Raw genomic sequence first — 21,728 nt, forward strand, 5'->3', positions numbered from 1 at the left:
TAATTTAAAGTGGACACATCTGGTCGCCCAGGTCTAGCCAGACACACAGGAGATAAACAGCTGTTCATCTGCAGTTCCCAGCGCAGACTGCACAAGTTCAGAGGCAAGTGTCTTATCTTTGGCTAGAATGATAGCAATGACCTCAACTCAGTTTTTTAACGCTAGCTTTTGCATGAGAAAACAAATGATTACTCAATTGATTGTTTTGGGCACAAGTTGTTGGGGAAATCATGGAGGGAGTGGTTAGTAGTAAAATGTGGGGCTTTGGGGGCTAAGACCTAAAGGTTCCCCTAGTCTTTGGTTCTAAACATCTATGATTCTAGGCTTACCCCCATCCTTCATTCCCCCCGCCCCACCCTAGAATCCACCCTGTTCAGTTCAACATCCTTGATTCATTCACCCAGAGGAATTGGAACATTGAGGAAATGCCCACTTTCTCTACAGTAGGAAGCCCTGATTTTTGCCCCTGGACAAAATGGGTTCCAATGGGTCCCCAGGCTAGACCGAGGAAGACAGCCGTGCTCTCCCCAAAGTTACTGCTCAGACCTGGCCTCACCCAGCCCATTCCCACAGGCCCAATGGTCCATGCGGTGGGCACCCTGCTCCCAGCCCAGCGATGCCTTTGCTACAAGCAGAAGGCCTGCCTGGCCTCTGAGCCCTGCACGGTGGCCACGCGGTGGCAGGGTAGGGGCACAGGGTGAACTCAACACTACAGATTCAATAGAAAGACTGGCTTTTCGAGGAGTCCCCCAGCCATGAATCTGCTCTTGAACAACCCCGTTTGTCTGCTTTCCCCAGAAAGGAACTGAGAATGTCCACAAATGTTACTTGAGAACATATCTCACCTGGACACACACCATGTGTGCAGTAACTATTTAATGCATACTTCTCTTGGAAGACTATAGGTTGCTCTTTCCTTCTCTAGAGTACAGGGCTTAGTCTTCCTGAAAATAACCCTGCTGGCTTCCACTCTAAGATTCTTTGACTTCTCCTGGCACGGTGATCCAGCTGTGGATTTTTTTTTTTTTTTCAAGGTGGGGAAATTCCATAGATCTCTCCTCATTCTTGGTCTGGAGCTCTGGCTGGATCCCAGACAATGTCTGGACCAGGAGGTCTCTGCTCCATGGGTCTTCCCACTTCTCTCAGGGCAGGTATCAACAGGGGAGGAAGGGCAGTGATTTCCCTGTGGGCTGTCTCCTGGGGAGGAATCGGGCAGCCCTCCAGGGAGCAGGGTGCTATGAGCAAACACCTCCGTCTGTAGCCCAGTTCTTGCTTCTGTGATCTAAAGCACTGATGGTAATAATAGTTAATATTTACCAGAGTTTGCTTACTCCTCCTAGAACCCACAATGTTGAAAGGACCTGATGAATCAGGCCTATTTTCTTGATGAGGAACCAAGAGATCAAAGACACTGAAGCCCTTGCCCAAGGTCTCATGGGTGGTTATGTGGCAGAGCCAGGATTTGAATCCAGAACTGTGTGACCCCCACAGCCCACGTAGTTCCCCCTCTTTGAGCTGTTTAGAGGCCCATTGGTTTATTTAGCCTCAGTCCTCAACCCAGACGTGTAGGCTCCCTCATCAGCTGCCCATACTGCGGTCTGCTCTCTGCGTGGCCATGGCGAAAGGGGTGGAGGGACAGTACTGGGACAGCCACTTACTGATGCACTTGAGGTTGGGAGTGGTCCAGTGGGCGACTTTCGCGGTCTCGTTAAACACACACTGGGTCAAGCTGGAGGTCCCAGCTTTACGCTTGAAGCCAGAATTACAAACATACCGCTCCCTGGAGTTGATGCTGTAATTCTTGACCTGGATGTCTGCATGCTCCACGGATGTGGGAGTCGGGCAGGTGATGCCTACAGAAGTGTAGATGAGAGGGAAGATGTCAGCAGATTGTAGCTTGCTCTGTGGGATGCTTGGGTGGAAGTCAGTAACTTTAAACCCGAGGGACCCTGGGGATCCACCCCCCAGATTCAAGCATGTGAAAGATGTCGAGTAAAGGTGCCCACCATCTAGAAGTGGTCCAGGATCTTTCCTTAAGAGCCAGCCACTGAGCATCACTAGAGCCCGGGGGGCATCAGTGGAGACCCCTCTCCCTGTCCTCCACCCCTATGTCTCCAGCCTCCATATCTTTCAAACATATCCACCTCTGTCTCTCTCCTACCCTGCATCCTTTGCCTGAACAACAGCAACAGGCTCCAGGTTGCTACCTTTAACAAACCTTCCATTTCAACAAGGCAGCTGGCCTCATCTTCATATTTAAAATAGTTTATGTATTTATTTCTTTGGCTGTGCCGGGTCTTAGTTGTGATATTCAGGATCTTTAGTTGTGGCATGTGAGATCTTTAGCTGCAGTATATGGGATCTAGTTCCCCCACCAGGGATGGAGCGCAGGGCCCCCACTTTGGGAATGTGGAGTCTTAACCGCTGGACCACCAGGAAGTCCCCAGCAGCATCTTTATAAATGCATATTTGATGACTTCACTCTCTCCTGGTTGCCCACTGCCGTCTTTCCTGAGTTTAATGTCACTTTCTTAGGAAAGCCCTCCCTCACCCCTATAGTCACCCGAGTCCCAGAGTTCTGTGCCCTTTTCCTCTACAGTGGGTTCCATCCCCAGCTGGATTTAAGACACGGAGCCTTGAGGAAGGCTCTGCTGGCCCCGCCTGCCTCTCCAGCTACTCTTGCCTCTGGCCACACTGGCCTTTGGCCCATCACCACCCCCTATGCCTTCACCATGCCCCCCTGCCTCCCCCCATCCCACCCTTCCTAGCTTAGTTCAATGCCACTTCCTCAGGAAATCCCTCCGGCACAAGGGTCCTCAGACCCAGCCAGGTTACCACCTTTCCTCCAAAGCAGCCTCCTTTAAGACTGAGTCCCATCCAAAGCCAGGAAGAGTCTATTGCAGCTAAAGTTTCAAAGCAAGATTTTCCTGTAGTCACTTGAAACAACTGTATGACTTCTTAATGCTCTTTCCCCTATCAATTCAGTACATTATTAGGTTTTCTTGTGCATGGAAGAGATGGGAGAACTAGTTTCTGAGGGCAAGCCTCACATTAAGTGGGGTGACTGAGGCAGCTGAGAGTGGGCTGTGCTGGAGAGAAAGTCCCACAGAGGGAAAATCCTCAATAGCATTTGCCATCATCCTGAAGGGCCCCTTCTCAGATCCTGAAGGCCCCCTTCTCAGTTACTGAGGGGTGTGTCTGTGCCAAGTGGCTCTTTGGTTGGGTGCCTGGATGCCCACAGCTGCCTGGGAGCTGACTTCCGGGTGCCAGGTTGGGAAATGAGTAAGTCTCTGCTGAGCAGCTGGAGCATCATGAGGGTTAGGACTCAGGCAGGAGAAGTGAGTGAAGTAATCTTTCTGCCAGGGAGGGACTCTGAGGGGAAGACTGAATGTAGCGCCGGTCGGATTCACAGACTGGAGGAGGAAGGCGCCCTAACTGCCCCTGTGCCAGGGGTCCAAACTAGGGCCCAAGGGCCAAATCCAGCCTGCCATCTACTTTTGCCAATAAAGTTTTATTGGCACACAGCCTTGCTCATTTGTTTATGAAGATAGATGCTTTCACTCTGCAACAGCCGGACTGAATTTTTACAACAGAGATCTAAATTATTTACTTCCTGGCCCCTTTCAGGAAAAGCCTGCCCCAGGCTGTGTGGCCTTGAAACAAACCGCTGCCCTTGTTTCTAAGACCAGCTGAACGAGTCAGCACAGAACTCTGGTGCATTTCTTGGAGTAGCTGAGGCTGACGAACGTGATACTGCCCCGCATAAAAAGAAAAACTGCCCCACATGGCAAAACTCAATGCGAGTCAGAAGACAAATGACCAGACTGAAAAACAACTGCATTTTCTATCATGTAGGGTTAACTTCTCTCATGTCAAGAGCTCCTGAAAGTCAATCAAAAGCCTGCCGATCCCAAGGGAAAATAGGAAAAGAGTATAAACTGGAACTTGGCAGAAAGGAAATACACATGCTCTTAAATATGTTTTAAAAATGCTCAACCTCAGTCATAATGAAGGAAATGTAAAATAAAACTACCTAAGACAGCGCTTTCAGCTCCCAAGTTGGAATAGAGCCAAAAGTTGGTTACTACACGGTTACTTCAAGTGAGCGGTTACTTCAAGTGAGACATACTTGCAATCTAAATACCCATGCATTTTGACCCTGCAGTTCTGCTCCCAGGGCTATATTTTACAGCTATATCTGCATTCCTGTGAAACGTTACCACACGTATACATATACCCTTGAACTCAGCAGTTCCACCTCTAGGATTTGCCTTACTGGTGTATTTATGAAGTGAGTGTGTACAACGTTATCCATTAAAATAGCCAGTAAATTACCCTGTATGTCGTCAGTAGGAGAATAAATAAATCACAATAAAGATTATAGCACCACTGTACCATGAAGTCCTACCCAACTCTTTACAATAGAGATTAAGAAAAGAAAAAAAAAAGAAAAAGTTATTTATGCACTGAAGTGGAGAGATTTCCAGGATAATCTGTTAGGTTTGGAAGAAAAAGGACAGAGCGCTGTGTATTACACAACACTCTCAGTGAGAAATGAAGCAATACATATATCCAGTTTTTTGTTTATACATAAAATCTCCAAAAGTATACACAAGAAACTATTCACACTGGAGGTGAGGAGCTGAGGGATAAGACTGCTGCCTTTTATTGCTTTCTGAATTTTTAATGGTGCAAATGCTTTACCCATTAAAAATGCTTTTGAAATATTTTGTAATGCTGTTTCTTCTGCTGATGTGTACACAGGTGTTTTTTGTTGTTGTTGTTCCATGATATATGCTGGGGTAACAATCAAATAGCTAGCAACCAGACAGTGGCCTGATTCAGTCAGCAAACAATCAAAATAGCTGCTGGCATTAACCAGGACCCAGTAGGGTGACCACTGGCCACAGATCAAAAGCCACACCAATGATGAGAACCGGCAGAATATCAGTCATGTATATATACTATATACTGTTTTAAATTTTTGAAATACTTCATAATAAAAAAAGTGGGGGATGGGATTTAAAAATACCCCACCACAGGAAGTCAGAAATCACAGGACAAAGGGAACTAAACCACGTGGAGCGTGTTCATTGCTTTTACTGTAACACCATGCCGCCTCTGCGTGGAGCCCTAGCTTTCTGCTTTCCTGCCTGACCCTCTGCCCAGGGCTTGCCCATCTTCTCCTCCAGAAAGTGCCCTCTGGGTTTCCATACTCCCCAGCTGCTAACCTAGGTGCAGATGTCAGAGAATCACTTCCAGAATCAGTGGGACACGCACTCACCTCTCAGGATCACCACCTCCTGAACCCCTTCTGCCACATCCTGGCTAGGAGGGCCTCTTCAGACCTCAGATCAGAGGGAGCCAGCTCCGCATTCAGAGTGTGGTTGCAACAGTTACTGCCAAGTGCTCAGCAGTCTGCAGACAGGCCAGCCACCACTGGGTCAGCTGTCAGACCCTCCCCTCCCGCTTCAGGGTGTATTGCCGAGGTGTCAGCATCCTCATACCTGAACACACCCGAGCACATCTGAGTCCAGTGGGTCAGTCACTCCAGGCTTTACTTTGGTCTTCCTAGTCTCAGAAGGGAAAATAGATTGTTTGATTTTCAGTCTTAATCCAACCCTGACTCTTCTTTTAAAACCCCATCGACATCTAATATTAGATTTTTTAAATATTTATTTACTTATTTAGGGTGCACTGGGTCTCAGTTGCCACATATAGCATCTAGTTCCCCAATCAAGGAGCATGAAGCCTTAGCCACTGGACCACAAGAGAGATCCCTAATATTACATTTTTAAAACTATCATATCCAGCTTGCTGCCCTTTATCACTCCATCCTGATGCTGACAATGCTCTCTTCACTTACAGTGATTCTATAGTGGACACAGCATTTTCATTCCCTTTTCAATGAGATCCTAAGATAATCATTATTTTAATGTACCAGTTTTCTAAAAAAAAAATCTTTTTCCCTATTAACTTGTGTGAACAGAGATCATGGGAGAAGAGATCTGGCTGTTTGGGTGTACTCCCTTCCTCCTCCACTCTCTTCATCTGATGTCTGGGTTGCATCTTGCTCACCTGAATCCCTTCCCAAACATTCTTATTTGTCTTGTAGTCCTCAAGTTCAGCTTCATCCACGGATTCCAATTTCAAATCATGCTTTGAATCTATTGATCTTTCCTTGGTCCCCCTTTTTTTTTTTGTCTTCACTGTTTTCTATGTTGTCTTCAGATCTGAGATGGTGTGTCAGCAAACTGTCCTACGTCTTCTAAATCTGGAAATCCTTTCCTCCATTTAGGGCAATGGATTTCAACTTTGAGTGTTTGTGGCACTCTGAAGTAAAACATTTGCCCTGTCACTCGAGGGGATTTAAAAGGTTGAGGCCATGGCAACTATCACGAGAAGAGCCACGAGAATCACTGCCACAGTGGAAGGTCACCACGCTAGTGTGTCATTCTGCAGAGCTGCCTGCTATGTGGGTGCGACAGTTTATTGCATGCATAAGTACCTAAGTTTACGGCATATGTAATAATTCTAAGTTTTGGGCAGGCTTCAGTAAATAGGCAGTCTTCTCCACAGTGGCCTGACTTCACCTTAGATGCATAGTTAACCTGTGACGCGATAAAGATGTGTGTGAGCGCCCTGGCAGGACGGAAGGAGCGCTCCTGTTCCTGTGCACTTGGGAGACAGCTGCCCTTGCCGTTCCCGCTGTCACTCATCTGCAGCCCCCACGGGCGGCCGAGCAGCTCCTCCAGCCCTGTGACCCTTTGCTGCCTTTGGGTCAGGTGTGTCCAGCTCCAGGATGAGGAGTCTCTGAGGGAAGATGAAGGACCCATATGGGTTCCAGCTCTGCCTCTTGGCTCCCAGGGGGCTCTTGCTTCCCCCTGGTTTACATCCATCTTCCCACCAGACCATGACCTGGAGGCTCCGGCTTCAGATGCAGAAAGGACAGCTCACCTAGACAGTAACTGGCTCCCACAGCAGCACAAGGTGGTTCTGCTCCTCCTAGACCCTTAGGACCACAGTCCTGACCGATCCAGTCTCAGAGTATCTCCCACAGTTGGTTACTAGTTACAACGGGGAAAATGGTAACTACCTTGAAGAAAGTTGACAGCTACCACCTGAACCAAGTGATCAGACATAACATCACAGGGACTTCCCCCTGGTGGTCTAGTGGCTATGACACTATCCCCAGTGCAGGGGGCCTAGGTTCGATCCCTGGTCAGGTAACTACATCCTACATGCTGCAACTAAGACTTGGTGTGGTCAAATAAATCAATTAAATATTAAATAAAAAGAAGTAATATCACCAACATGGAGATATACAGCTGTCATATGCCTCCTGATCTGATTTACTGCCAAGGACACAGGATCACATCTGTGGTCTCCCTCCCCGAAATCCATAACCTGAATCTTCCCATGAGGAAACATACAGAATGTTCCAGACTGAAAAAGGCTAAAGAGATACGATAACTAAATGTTACACGTGGTCCTAGATTAGATCCAGAATTAGGAAGAAGACAGCTAAAAGGACATTAATGAGACAACTGACGATATTTGAAAAAATGGACCCTGTATTAGATAATATTATTATGCCGAGATTAAATGTCCTACTTTTGATAGTCATACTGTGATCTGGTAAGAGTGTTGTTTTAGGAAGGTATGTAATAAAATGTGTTCCTAGGAAATATACATTGAAATACTTAGGCATAAATATTTCAAGCATAATGTGGCAAACAGTTTAGATGCTTCAGAAGAAGATATACATGTAATATAAATATGCAAATGTACATATATTTAGAGAGAGGGGGAAACAGTAAATAAAATGGTGGTCCAGTGGTCAGGAATCTGCTTTGCAGTGCAGGGGACACGGGTTTGATCCCTGGTTGGGGACTAAGATCCCACATGCGGCGGAGCATCTAAGTCCATGTGCCACAACTAGAGAGTCTGTGCGCCGCAGTCTCGCATGACGCAGCCAAGACCCGACAAAGCACATACGTAAATCTGAAAAAAATAAAATGGGGCAAAATGTAAACAGTTGGCAAAGATGGGTAAAAGGTATTCAGATGGCCTTTGTACTGTCTTTACAACTTCCTGGTGAGTTTGAGGTTGTATCGGAATAAATAAAAGTAAAAAATAAGTAAGCATCCAAATAAACACTAGCTGAGTGGTGCCTGGGGCCCTTTTCTTGAGATTTCCTCTTGAAGGAAACTCTAGGAGCCCTCTACAGCTCAGACCACGATTGCATTTTGGTCAGGAAAATCTTTGGTTATTTCCCTCATTGTGATGTTCATGGTGCTGACTGCCCCTCATTACCTCTCTTCACACCTTTTAGAGTTTCTTCCTCATTTCCCCGGGGGGGCCGGTAGTGGTGCTTCCACTCTTTCTACACTTGGTCGCCTTTCTTTCTTTCTTTCTTTTTTTTTAATGTTTATTTCACTGCTGTGGGTCTTTTTAAAATTTTGCTTATGCTATTTCTTTATTTTTGGCTGTGCTGGGTCTTTGTTGCTGCGTGGGCTCTTCTCTAGTCGTGGTGATCGGGGGCTACTCTAGGTGCGGCGCTGGCGGCCTCTCTTGCCGCTGTAAAGTGCGAGAGCTTCAATAGTTGCAGCTCCAGAGCACAAGCTCAACAGTTGCGGTGCACAGGCTCAGTTGCCCTGCAGCACACGGGATCTTCCCGGATCAGGGGTCGAAAGCAAGCCTCTGGCACCGGCAGGCAGACTCTTTGCCCCTGAGCCACCAGGAAAGCCCTGCTCTGGGCCTTAGCTGCAGCATGTGGGATCTCTTAGTTGCAGCTCGCAGGCTGCAGCCAAGAGTTCTACATTGTCCCTGATGGGAGTGAGTGTTCGTCTCCATCAGGGCCACGCTGGAGGCCTTGCTCTGCCTCGTCAGCTCTGCTCTTTATTGCCTTTACCTTCCTCTTCTACCCTCCTTGTCAGCGCTTCTCAGATGTACACCAGAACCTTCTGGAGGGCCTGTGACAACACACGGTACTGCGCCCTCTTCTTGGAACTCCTGAGTCAGCAGGTCCCGGGCAGGAGCCAAGCATCTCACTTCCTAACCCCCACCCTAACAATCTCCAGGTGATGACGATGCTGCTTGCCCAGGGACCATGCCTCCTGCTATTTACAGGTGTAGAAGAGCCTCGGCACCACAGCAAGTTACTTTTCAGCATGAAAACTGCTTGCTCTTAGTTTTTCAGGTCATGGTCTTGGTTCCATCAGTGAGGATGTCTTTTATGGTTCTTCCTGGTGTGCTCTTCTGAATTTATAATATTGTTTCATTGAATCTAATTCTCCCCCACCTCCAGCTCAAAAATGTTCTGTGGGTGTGTGTGTGTCTAGCTTGACAGTACCACACCACAAAATCTTAAATTAAATCTCAGATTTTTGCTACCAAAATCCTAAATCTGTACCTGTGGGGCTTTGCTATACGTGAACAGAGCTGGGGAAGTATTTAGAAGTAGACGGGTAGGTTGAGTGGAGAGGAATGATCATAAAACTCAACCCTGGAAGCATTTGACCATGACCAGCATGGACAGTCTCATAAAAACACTAGACTCTGTTCTATGATAAAGTGCTCCTTCCTTCTGTGGGAGCCTGAGTGGACCTTGGACCTTTGGACCTCTAGGGTGCATTACTGATGGCTGGACGGTCTCTCCAGTCACAGAGGAGTTAACCCCAGAGAAAACAGCAGATGGGAGAGGGCTCGGCAAAGACGGGATTTAGTTGGCAAGAGTGTATTTAGCTGGTTTCCTTCCTTATGCCAAGTCTGGCCTCTGGAGCTGACACCATTGTTGTCTTGGCCTTGGGAGAGGCTGTAATGTCAGAGTCGAGTGCTGAGCCTCTCTGCCAGAGGTTGTTCTGAAACCTTAGAAAGGAGGAGACTCAGAACTCCCGCCTCACCCCTAAACACCAAGCACACAGTGATTCTCAGGACCAGTCCCTTTCCTCAGAATTGCAAAGGCAACGTGCTCAAAGCTGTACCTGTCTTTTTGTGACCAGCTTATTTCACTTAAAGCGCTTCCCTGGTGGCTCAGATGGTAAAGAATCTGCCTACAGTGCAGGAGACCCGGGTTTGATCCCTAGGTGGGGAAGATCCCTTGGAGGAGGGCATGGCAACCCACTCCAGTATTCTTGCCTGGAGAATTCCATGGACAAAGGAGGCTGGTGGGCTGCAGTCCATGGTGTTACAAAGACTGAGTGACTAACATACTATTTCATTTAGCATAATCAATATTGTAGCATATTTCAAACCTCCCTCCTTCTTAAGGCTAAATATTGCACTGTATGGATAGACCACAGTTTGATTGTCATTCATCTGCTGATGGACACTTGTGTTGCTTCCACAATTTACTTGCTGTGAGTAATGCTGCTATGATCATAGGTGCACAAATATCTCTTTAAGACCCTACTTTCTTATCTTTGTTCCTCTGTATATAATGTATCTTTATTCTTTGGATCATGATTTTCTCTCCCTCCTTATTTTTCAGCAGTCTGAATATGATGTGTCTGGCATGGGATTATTTCAAGGGAGTGGCATTTTTCCTGCTTGGTGTTCTCTCAGCTTCCTGCATCTGTAATTGAATATCTTTTATAAATTTGGAGAAATTCTCAACTAGCATCTCTTCAAATATTTCTTCTGCTCCATTCTCTTTTGGTTCTGGAGCTCTGATTCCACATATATTAAACCACTTCCTACTGTACCACAGCTCTTGGATATTCTGTTCTGTGTCTCTGTTTTCCCTCTCATGCTTGCTCTTTGTCCTGCCGTTAGAGTAATTTGTACTGACCTATCTTCAAGTTTACTGATTCTTCTCTTGGCTGTGTCAAGTGCTCTGATAAGCTTGTCAAAGGCTTGCTTCATCTCTATTGTTTTTAAAATTTTTCTAACATTACCATTTGAGACTTTCTCATGACTTCCATTTCTCAGCTGAAATCTCCCCTTTACTCATGAATGCTGACTATCTTTTTCACCTGAGCCTTTAACATGCTAATGATATTGAGCTGGCAAAAGGCTCCTTTGGTTTTTTCCGTAAGATGGCTCTCATAGATCTTAGCTGTCTTTGACTTCATTGGAAACAATTTTGTTAGATTGTATTGCGACAACTATCATATCAGCATACATTTTTAAAAGCTTATCAAAATTGGTGAATTTGTATGTAGCCATTTTAAATATTGAAGATGGAAGAAAAAAGCAACATTTTTGGCATATTGCACATTATTATTTCAGGAAAGGGAAAAAACTGCAATGCAGAAAAATATCTGTGCCGTGTATGGAGACCATGCTGTGACTAATTGAACACGTCAAAGGTGGTTTGCAAAGTTTCATGCTGGAGATTTCTCACCGGATGACACTCCATGGTTGAGTAGACCAGTTGAAGTTGATAGTAGTCAAATTGAGACATTAATTGAGAACAATCAATAAACTGTTATATCATGCAGGCGACTGCCGACATACTCAAAGCATCCAAACCAAGGGCTGAAGATCCTGTGCACCAGGTTGCTTATATTCATCGCTTTGATGTTTGGGTTCCACAAAGTTAAGCTAAAAAAAAAAAACCCGAAAACCTTCTTGACTGTATTTCTACATGCGACTCTCCACTTAAATGTAATATCTTCCATTTTTAAAACAAATTGTGACAGGTGATGAAACGCGGACACTGTACAATAATGCAGAATGGAAAAGATAGTAGGGCCAGGTGAAGTGAACCACCAACAACCATACCAAAGGCTGATCTTCATCCAAAGAAGGTGATGTTGTGTATATGGTGGGATTGGAAGGGAGTCCTCTATTATGAACTCCTTCTGGAAAACCAAACGATTAATTCCAACAAATACTGCTCCCAATTAGACCAACTGAAAGCAGCACTCAACGAAAAAGCGTCCAGAAATAGTCAACAGAAAACACATATACATCAGCATAATGCCAGATCACGTGTTTCTTTGATACCCAGGCAAAAACTCTTGCAGTTTGACTGGAAAGTTCTGATTCATCTGCCATATACACCAGACACTGCACCTTTAGATGTCCATTTATTTCAGTCTTTACAAATTAATGGAAAACTTTCAATTCCCTGGAAGACTGTATAAGGCACTTGGAACAGTTGTTTGCTCAAAAAGATACAACGTTTTGGGAAGATGGAATAATGAAGTTGCCTGAAAAAAATGGCAGAAGGTAGTGGAACAAAACAGTGAATACATTGTTGAATAAAGTTCTTGGTAAAAAAGAAAAGAAAAGAAAGTTCTTGGTGCAAATAAAAAATGTCTTTTATTTTTACTTAAAAAACTGAAGGAACTTTTTGGCCAACCCAACAGTTCCTTTAACTTCCAGTCTGATAGTTTCAATTTCTGGGTCATCGGTGAGTTTTGTTTATTGCTTTTGATCCCTGGGTCGGGAAGATCCCCTGGAGGAGGAAATGGCAACCCACTCCGGTACTCTTGCCTGGAAAATCCCATGGACAGAGGAACCTGGTAGGCTACAGTCCATGAGGTCCCAAAGAGTCGGACACGACTGAGCAACTTCGCTTTCACTTCATAGTGGGACTTTTCTGTTGTTGCGACACACAGATATACAGTATGTTGAGATATATTTTTTGTATGTCCCAATTTTTGATTGAATTCTTAACCATATTTGTAGAACGGAGATAAACAGTATTTATACTTCAAACTGTGAACGCTTCTAATGCTAAACTGATGATGTGGGGAAGGTTGAGTCAGTCAAATCAGTTGTTGAATTGGATTCAGATTTTGTTGTTGCTGTGGTTACCTTCAGACTAGCACTGGCTTCAAATTCCCCCAGTTTTCTTTTTTTTTAAGCGGGGGGTGGGGATGGGGCAGGGCGGGGGCCATGCTGGTCTTCGCTGCAGTGAGCAGGGTCTCCTCTCTAGGTGCTGTGTGCGGGCTTCTCACTGCAGTGGCGTCTCTCACTGCAGAGCATGGCTCCAGGCACACATAGGTTTCAGCAGTTGCTGCTCCCAGGCTCGAGGGCACAGGCTCAGTAGTCGCGGCACACACATTTATTTGCTCTGCGGCATGTCGGATGTTCCTGCGCAGGGATCGAACCTGTGTCCTCTGCATTGACAGATGAAGTCTTTACCACTGTGCCACCAGAAAAGCCCTCTTTTAGTCTTTTCTTGTGCTTGGGGTGAATTTGAGTGAACTCTGGGAGATAACGGAGGGCAGAGGATCCTGGCGTGCTGCAATCCATGGGGCTGCAGTCAGACACAGCGAAGTGACTCAGCAACAAGTGCTTCGAGTGGGGGCTGGAGTGGTGGGGCGTTTTTCTCAGTGTTCCTGCTCCACCCTCATCTTGAGTCCTTTTCTGTTTATCTAAACCGCAGAGGTTATCTCTCCACACTCCTGCCCACCCCGCCCTGGGCAGTTGCTGGCTGCGCTTGTGACTTGGCGTTTGCTTGCCTGGATGGGATGGGGTCGGGGAAGCTGCCTCTTGTCCTGGTCCAGCCTCAGTCTTAGGCAGGCTCGCTGTGCCTGGCGCCCAGGCTTGCAGCTTTCAGCCGTCTTGCCTTTTCCTTTCGTGGCAGCCAACCGCTCCCTCCTTATCTTTAACAGGGTTTGTACATGTAAAAGCTCCCCCTACCCCCCCAGCAACAGCAGTAGTGGGCCTCCAGTGGTGTTGGTATAGGATCTGTACCCAGGACCAAGTATGCGTGGGGTTATTTAGGGACTTGACATTCTGTTCCATCGATATATTTGTCTACTCGTTCATCTAGACATCCAATACCTTGCTGTCTTGATTATCGTAGCTTTATTGTTGAAGTCAGGTAGTGTAAATCCTCTGACTTTGTTAATCATTTTCAAAGTTGACTTTGGTCCTTTCCTGGGTTATCGAATCAGTATATCAATTTCTAACTGGAAAAAAAAAAAAAGCCTGCTGAAAGTTTGATTGGAATTGCATTAAATTTATAGATCAAGTTGGTGAAGAACTGACATCTTAATAGTACTGAAGCTTCTCAATACCCATAAACACAGTCTTTCTTGATTTAGTTAAGTCTTCAGTAATTTATCTCCGAAGTGTTTTCTAGTTTTCAGTGTATTGATTTTGTACATCTTTTGTCAATGTATCCCTACGTACTTCATATTTTTACAACACAAATGACATTATGTTTATTTCAGTTTTTCATGGTTGCTAGTGTTTTGTATATTGATGTTTGTGAATTGATTGTATACTCTGCAACTCTGCTCTCATTCCATTAGCATTTTTGTAGATTCCATGGGATTTTCTATGCAGGTGGTTCCATAGGAATTTCATGATTCCATTTCATTTACTGTGTTGTCTTGCTAAATGTAACGCTTTGTTGTATTATTGCAATGTTTGCTTTCAGATCTGTAGTATATGTCTTTACCTCATCACAGCTCACCCACAGGTGAAATCATACTACTTCACATGTGTAGTATAAGAACCTTGAACAATATACTTTCATTTCTCTCCATCCAGCCTTCTGCTATTCTGTCAAATGTTTTGCTTCTCCTTATAAACACCACAATACATTATTATTATTTTTAAACAGCTGATTACATATTTTATTGGCTATGGATTTTAATAGATGTTTTCTATATATTATTATCATTTCTGGGTGTTTTGTTTCCAGCAGAATTTTTCAGAATGTCTACTCCGTCATTTTACTGAAAAAGGAAGTCTACTTTCCACTGTGAACAGTGTGTGTGTGTGTGCGTGCATGCTTAGCCTCTCAGTTGTGTCAAACGCTTTGTAACCCCATGGACTGTAGCCCGCCAGGCTCCTGTGTCCATGGGATTTCCCAGGCAAGAATACTGGTTGCCATTCCCATCTCCAGGGGATCTTCCCAACCCAGGGATCGAAACTGTGTCTCCCACATTGCAGGCAGATTCTTTACCACTGAGCCACCTGTGCAGCCAATCAACCACATATAGGTCAGTAACTCACTTTACAAAGCTAGACTCTCACAAGTGCAACGGAGGTAACACATTTGATTGTGTCAATAATCTTCATCTCAGAGGCCTTAGTCACACCTTTTGAAACTTCAATTATAATTTCTCTTCTCATAACACTGTTCTCTAGATAGTCAGGGAAGCAAATCTCACCTTGTTTACAACACTGTAAGCTCCTGAATACAGTTCTCCGGTACTCTTATTACAGGAGCTAACCCCAGTATGTGATGGGTGTTTTCTGAAGTTAGTTTTTAGCTTATGAATCTATAGAATGGAATGGATGAAGTAATGGAAATGGGAGAAGATGTAAGATGCTTGGATTTTCAAAACTCTTAAGTAGGCAAAAAATATACATAACAAGTCCTAACGATTGTTTAAATGAAGTCACCAAAATATTTGTGTAGGGCCACACCTCTTTCTACTTCCCAGAACCTGTGAATCAGACTTTTTTCTATCATGAGTAAGTAACCCTGGCCTACTCTCGAATCCAGAGTTGAAGAGTAGCAGGCTCCTCCCCTTCTGTAAGAAAAGTCAGAATCCATTTCAGTATTTTCTGCCTGTTATTCTGCTGTTCAAACACCTATAGCACGCTGACTGTGGTGGGATACCAAGACGCACAGGATACGGTCTCTGCCCTCATGCTCGTTGTGACACTGATGTAGCCAGTGCATAGAAGCCTCTCTGCGTCTTCAATAATCCATTTTCCCTCCTTATTCTGGCTGACGCACCAGCCAAGCCAGCACACATTTCCCTCTTGGCACTCGGTGTAAGTACCCACTACACCCAGGTTATGCCTTTAACTTGTCAGCTCTCTTCTCTCTCAGGCTCGTTAACTGAGCCTCCCAGTCTACCTTTTGCGTGGTAGGTAGACTCATCATCATTCAACGACTTAAATTATGACTTCTGAAAGCTTGGGAGACTTGAGTGGCTGTAGGCTGAAGGATGAACAAAAGTGAAAGAATGAAATACATTCTATACTCGAAGGACTCAGGAGTAAATCTGAGCCCTCCCCCCACCCCCCCCCTCGCCTTACCAACACTGCCTTGGTTCAGGGTTTCATCATCGCTTACTGGAACTATTGCAAAAGTCTCCAGCTTAGCTTCCTGCCTCCAGAATCTCTTGCCTACAGTTTATTCTCCACATTATTGACAAGAGTAACCCTTACACCACGTGCATGCATGCTAAGTCGCTTTAGTCATGCCCAACTCTTTGTGACCCTGTGGACTTGTAGCCCACCAGGCTCCTCTCTCCATGGGATTTCCCAGGCAAGAATGCTGGATTGGGTTGCTATATTCTCTTCCAGGGGATCTTCCTGACCCAAGGATTAAACCTGGGTCTCCCACATTGCAGGCGGATTCTTTACCATCTGAGCCACTAGAGAAGTCCAACTCTTTCACCATACAGCTCCAGTAATATCCCCCTGGACCCAGCCCTTAATTACCTTCCCACTATGCAGGAGAAAATCATCCTTCCAAGTAGCAACATTCAAATAACATCAATCATGTTTAATAAGTAACATGGATATGACTCCAAGAGTATGTACTAGGGGACTTTATACATGTATTTACTTAGTTATGTGCTATTGGGTAAAATCAGTTTGGTAGAAGTGACCTAGCCCAATACAAGTTAGCTGGAGTGATGATTTTATTGAAAAAGAATATCCTCAAGTGTTTCTGCCATTTAGAAAAGACTTTGAGGGCTTTCCCCTTGCCTTATTTGTTCTATATAGCTAATTTTCATCCAACTTGTTTTACTCTATGCTGTTTAGAATATCAGAGATTTTGAAACAACCTGAATATCCATCCTTTGGCAGGTAACAGAAGCCTACCAACAACTCTAACAATAAGGAATTATTTAAAGAAGTCATAAAGGATTATAAAATATACGTATATAGTGCAGTTATATGCAGTGACTTTATAGAGCCCGATTTTGAGCAATCTGCAAAATGTATAAAGCCACAAAAACATTGCGAAACAAGATTGGTTATAATTAATTAAAGATGAACTAGAAAACAACTCCAAAATTCTAGCTCTTTTTTGCGTTACTTCCTGTGTAGTTTTATTTTTTCCTTTCATTACAAAAGCAATGCAAATTACATCAGAAAGACAAGAAAAGGCAGACAACTACACAGACACAGACGCATACACACACAACCTATCGTCTCTCGACTCTAGATGTTTATAAAGGCTGAATCATACAATGCGTACTGTTTGAAAGCAACCCTATTATATTTATGCAGTCCTCCACTGTTGGGCATTCAGGCTGATTTCAACAAATCCATATTTTCTACATTTAAGTTTGTATCACTTTTTTTGCCATCAGTAGCAGCACAAAGCAAAAATGAGATAAAAATGGTTTGATAAAAGTTTTAGCAAAACTCCCCCAGATGTCTGAACAATGGCTTATTAATTTAAAAAATGTTTAAAGACATAAGTTGTACAACCACCCTTAGGCACACCAGCACCCTGCATAACAAAAGCCAAGCTGGTGAGCAGGGATATTCACCTTCAAACAAATCATCGTCATCTCCAGCTGCTTTGGGCAAATCACCTGAAGCCTCACAGGTTACGAGGGTCTTTAAAAAGCTGCCTGGCCAAGATGATGCGTTCCCCTCCAGATCAGGCCTCCTGAATCAGAACAGATGACAGCAACTCGCTTTGTCTATTGGCACTGAAAACTAGCGGGAACAGATCTGAAGCTATCATTTACCCAGCTAGTTGTAAGGAAGGAGCTCTGTACCCGACCAGGATCACACTGCCAAGTAGCAAATCTAATCATCTGTGTCCACTTCCCTTCTCTGTTCACTTAAAAACATCAGGTACTCTTTGTTCTCTCAGCTATTCATCCATTTCTACACCAGTAGAACACGTCCTGGCGGCTACCCAGGTGGCATTAGTGGTAAAGAGCCCGCCTGCCAATTCAGACCTGGGTTCGATCCCTGGAGGAGGGCATGGCTGTCCACTCCAGTATTCTTGCCTGGAAAATCCCACGGACAGAGCAGCCTGGCATGCTTCATTCCGAGGAGTCGCAAAGAGTCGAACACAACTGAAGCTCTTAGCATGCACACTGTCCTGATTACTGCAACTTTATAAGTCTTAAACTCAGAAGTGCTGATCCTCCCGCTGAGTTGTCTTTCAAAGCTGTTTGATTGTACTAGGTCTTTTCCCATCTCAATTTTGCGACCAGCCTATCATTTTGTGTAAGAAAGCCTGCTGGAAGCTTTATCTGGGGAGAACTGATACCTTAGCAGTACTGACTTGTCCAGTCCATGAACATGGCGCACCCCCATCTGTTCAGATCTTCTCTAACTTCTCTCAGCTTTGTGGGTTTTGGTGTACAGTGTTTCTCATTTTCTTTTTTTTTTTTGGTCAGAGTTATCCCTAACTTTCTGATGCTACTGCAAATGATATTGTTATTTAAAAAATCCAGTTTCCAATTACTCATTGCTAATGTATAGAGATATAATTGATTTTCATGTAGTGATGTTTTGTCTACAGCAACCAATATTTACAAACAGCTGATGCTGAATACAGGTGTAAGAGCAATTCAGCAGAGATCATCTTCTCAACAAATGGTGCTGGAAAAAGTGGATAGGCACATTTGCTTGGAAGACCAAACAAATACAAAATTTTCAACCCATATTTCACATTATATGAAAAATTAATTCAAAATGAATCACAGACATCAATAAAAGCTAAACTATAAAACTTCTAGAAGTAAACATAGAAGAAAACCTTTGTAACCTTGACTTAAGCAAATATTTCTTAGATATGGCACTAAAAGCACAATACAAAAGAACAAATTAATAAGCTGAACTTCATCAAAATTAAAAATGTCTTCTCTTCATCAAACACTGTTATGAAAATGAAGAGAGACGTCACAGACTCTGAAAATTTTTTTTTGCAAATCATATATCCAATAAAGGACTTATACCCAGAAAATATAAAGAACTCTCAAAACTCAATAATAATTCAATAACTCAGTTTTTTAAAGGGCAGAATGTTTAACTAGACACTTTACCAAAAGAAGACAGATTGATGGCAAAGAAGCACAAGAAGGGATGCTCAATATCATTAATTATTAGGAAAATGCAAATTAAAACTATGAAAGACAACTACACACCTACTAGAATGGGAATGATTAAAGAGAAAGACTGATCACGCACACAAAATTGTTTTCTTCTGGTAACTATGTGAGCTGATGATGAATGTGTTAATCATTTCACAATATATACACATATCAAATCATCACTTTGTACACCTTGTGTGTGTGGTCAGTTGCTCAGTTGTTCTGATTCTGTGACTTCATGCCCTGTAGCCCACCAGGCTCCTCTCTGTCCATGGGATTCTCCAGGCAAGAATTCTGGAGTGGGTAGCCATGTCCTCCTCCAGGGGATCTTTCTGACCCAGGGATCAAACCTGTGTCTCTGGCATCGGCAGGTGGGTTGTTAATCACTGTGCCATCTGGGAAGCCCTTTGTACAGCTTACACTTGCACAATATTATTTATCAATTACATATACCTCAATAAAACTGGAAAAAAATTAAAAGTTAACAAAAAAGACTGGCCATACCAAGTGCCAACAAGGATGGAGAGGAAATGGAACTCTTGCCCACTGCTGATGGGAATGTAAATGAGTACAATTACTTTAGAAAACAGACTGGCTGTTACTTTAAACAGTAAGCATACACATGTCACGTTATCCAGCCATTTACTCCCAGCCATTTTCTCTACCCAAGTGAAGTGAAAACCTCTGTCCACACAAAAACCTATATGGAAATGTTCATAATAGTTTTATGTCTAATAGTCAAAACCAGAAACAACCCCCAAAACGTCCAGCAACAAAACGGATGGATAAAAAACTACAACATCCATGCATTACAACAGTTCTCAGTAATAAAGAAGAATGGATTGCTTGATATAAGTTACAAGCTGGAGAAATCTCAGGATAATTATTATAAGTGAAAGGAACACAGGACATGAGGAAGCTTCTGAGAGTGATGATTATATTTACTCTCGTGATGGTGGTGATGGTTTCCTGACTTTACGTTTACCTCTAAACTTATCAAATTGTGCAGTTTATATGTGCACTGTGTATTATCTGTCAACTGCCCCCCAAGAGAGCTGTTTAGGAAAAACTGAGAATCATCAGGAGCTAAGAGATGGAAGCCGTGCCTCTGTGAGGTCAAAGAGCTGCTGGAGCTGAAGAGCTTCAGGGAGCTTGCCTGCAGCCTGATCTGCCCTGGGAGGTACACCGCTCTGGGTTTTCCTGGGTTCTGACTAAGGCTGCATTTCACTTTCACATCGTCCAGTAGACTTGCCCCCATTGTTCTCCCCTGGGTCATGAGGGACACTGGCTAGGCAGGTGGGAGGAACTGATATCATCCACATAACTCGGATTCTCAGATATGGGGGAAAATCCAAACATAGTCTCAAGAAAAGAAAACTTCAGGAAAGCCAGAAGAGCTAGGGGATTCTCAGCAGGCTAGCCGGCCGCCACTGTGGATGGATCCTCCAATGGAGGACGGGCCGACTGACCCGACTGGATGTAAGTTATGAGGAGTGTTGCCTTAAACACACACATGTGCACAGACAGATCGCGGGATTACTCTCCTCTGGAGAGTCCATGGATGGCCTTTGGGAGCCCCTTAACCCCAAAACTGTACGCAGGTTTTGTTAAGTTTGTGCATTCCTGTGTTTTTCAGAGGAGAGGGTTTGTAGCTTTCATCAGACCCTCGCAGCTCCGTGACTGCAAAATGATTAAGGCACGCCAACGCGGATAAACGCGGACACATCCCTGCTTTCTCCTCCCTCTTGTCCAGCTCCTGGGACGAAAACCCACCACCAGCAGGACACTCATTTGAGTCTGCCAGTGAATTGACAGCTGCGTGTCTAAAATTCCTCCTGAACACACACACACACCCAGCCATCCTTCCACTTCATTTTTCCTGGTTGGTCTGGGAGCGCGCCTTCCGGACTGCGGCCCGCACCCCCGCGCGCCCTCAGGGTTTCCGAACGCTGAGACTTCCCAGCTGTTGCCGGGCCCCCCAGGTGTGCAACCTGCCTGCCGTTTTCTCTCCTCTGGGACGCACGCGGTCCGCACCGCGTCGTACCGCCGCCCACCCGTATAAGCTGCTTTGGTCGAGGGGAGGGACCCCCCGCGAGGACTGCCGGCTGTTGAGCGCTCTCCCTGCTTTCCTCGCCCGGCTCACGCATTTCTCGAAATCGCGGAAAAGCTCCCAAGTGGAGCTCGTGCGGCACACCCTGGCTTCTTCCCTTTGCCTCGGAAATTGGGGAAAACGTAGAATGAAAAGCCCGGCGACTCGCTGCCTGCCTTGAGTGGCCAGGCGAGCGGGGCCCGCAGCCCGTGGTCCCCGCGTCCCTCCACGTGTCCCCGGCGCGCGGGGCGCACCCTCGTGCTGGGGGCCACCCGGCGCCCGGCCGCCCGCCTCCCTGTCCGCCCGCTAGCCGCGAGCGCCCTACCCGGCGTGGCCGGCGATCCGAGCAGCAGTAGCAGCAGCAGCAGCCCCAGCGCGGGGAGGGCTCCGGCCCCGCGGCCCCTGAGCGGCCCGGACATGGCCGGACTTCGGCCGCGCCCCCGCCGGCCGCCTCCTGGGCTCGCCCCGGCCGGGACGCCCCGCCGCCGGCGCGCTCAGATGCCCACGACCTGGGGGAGGCGGCGGGCTGCAGCTCCGGACCGGCCGCCCCGCGAGCCGCATTCGCTTTCGCTTTTGCTTTAGCCCCCGAGGGCTGGAGAGAGGTGAGAAGCGGTGACAGTTCCGTGACTCAGCATCCCCGC

At 45.4% G+C, this 21,728-nt stretch overlaps 1 protein-coding gene across 3 annotated transcripts in view; it reads right to left on the reverse strand.

Annotated features, from left to right (window-relative positions):
- Positions 1 to 21,514, reverse strand: part of IL15RA (interleukin 15 receptor subunit alpha) — a 36,080-nt gene extending 14,566 nt beyond the window's left edge. For all 3 annotated transcript variants that reach the window (XM_052650874.1, XM_052650873.1, XM_052650872.1), the window contains exons 1-2: positions 21,413 to 21,514; positions 1,659 to 1,853 (exon numbers count right to left, since the gene is read on the reverse strand). In XM_052650874.1, the coding sequence (XP_052506834.1) occupies positions 1,659 to 1,853; positions 21,413 to 21,506 (289 nt within the window). In that variant the 5' untranslated portion in view covers positions 21,507 to 21,514. The remainder of the gene's footprint in view (positions 1 to 1,658; positions 1,854 to 21,412) is intronic.
- Between the last annotated feature and the right edge of the window lie 214 nt (positions 21,515 to 21,728).

Source organism: Budorcas taxicolor, chromosome 13, assembly GCF_023091745.1.
Source record: "Budorcas taxicolor isolate Tak-1 chromosome 13, Takin1.1, whole genome shotgun sequence".
NCBI classification, from domain to species: domain Eukaryota; kingdom Metazoa; phylum Chordata; class Mammalia; order Artiodactyla; family Bovidae; genus Budorcas; species Budorcas taxicolor.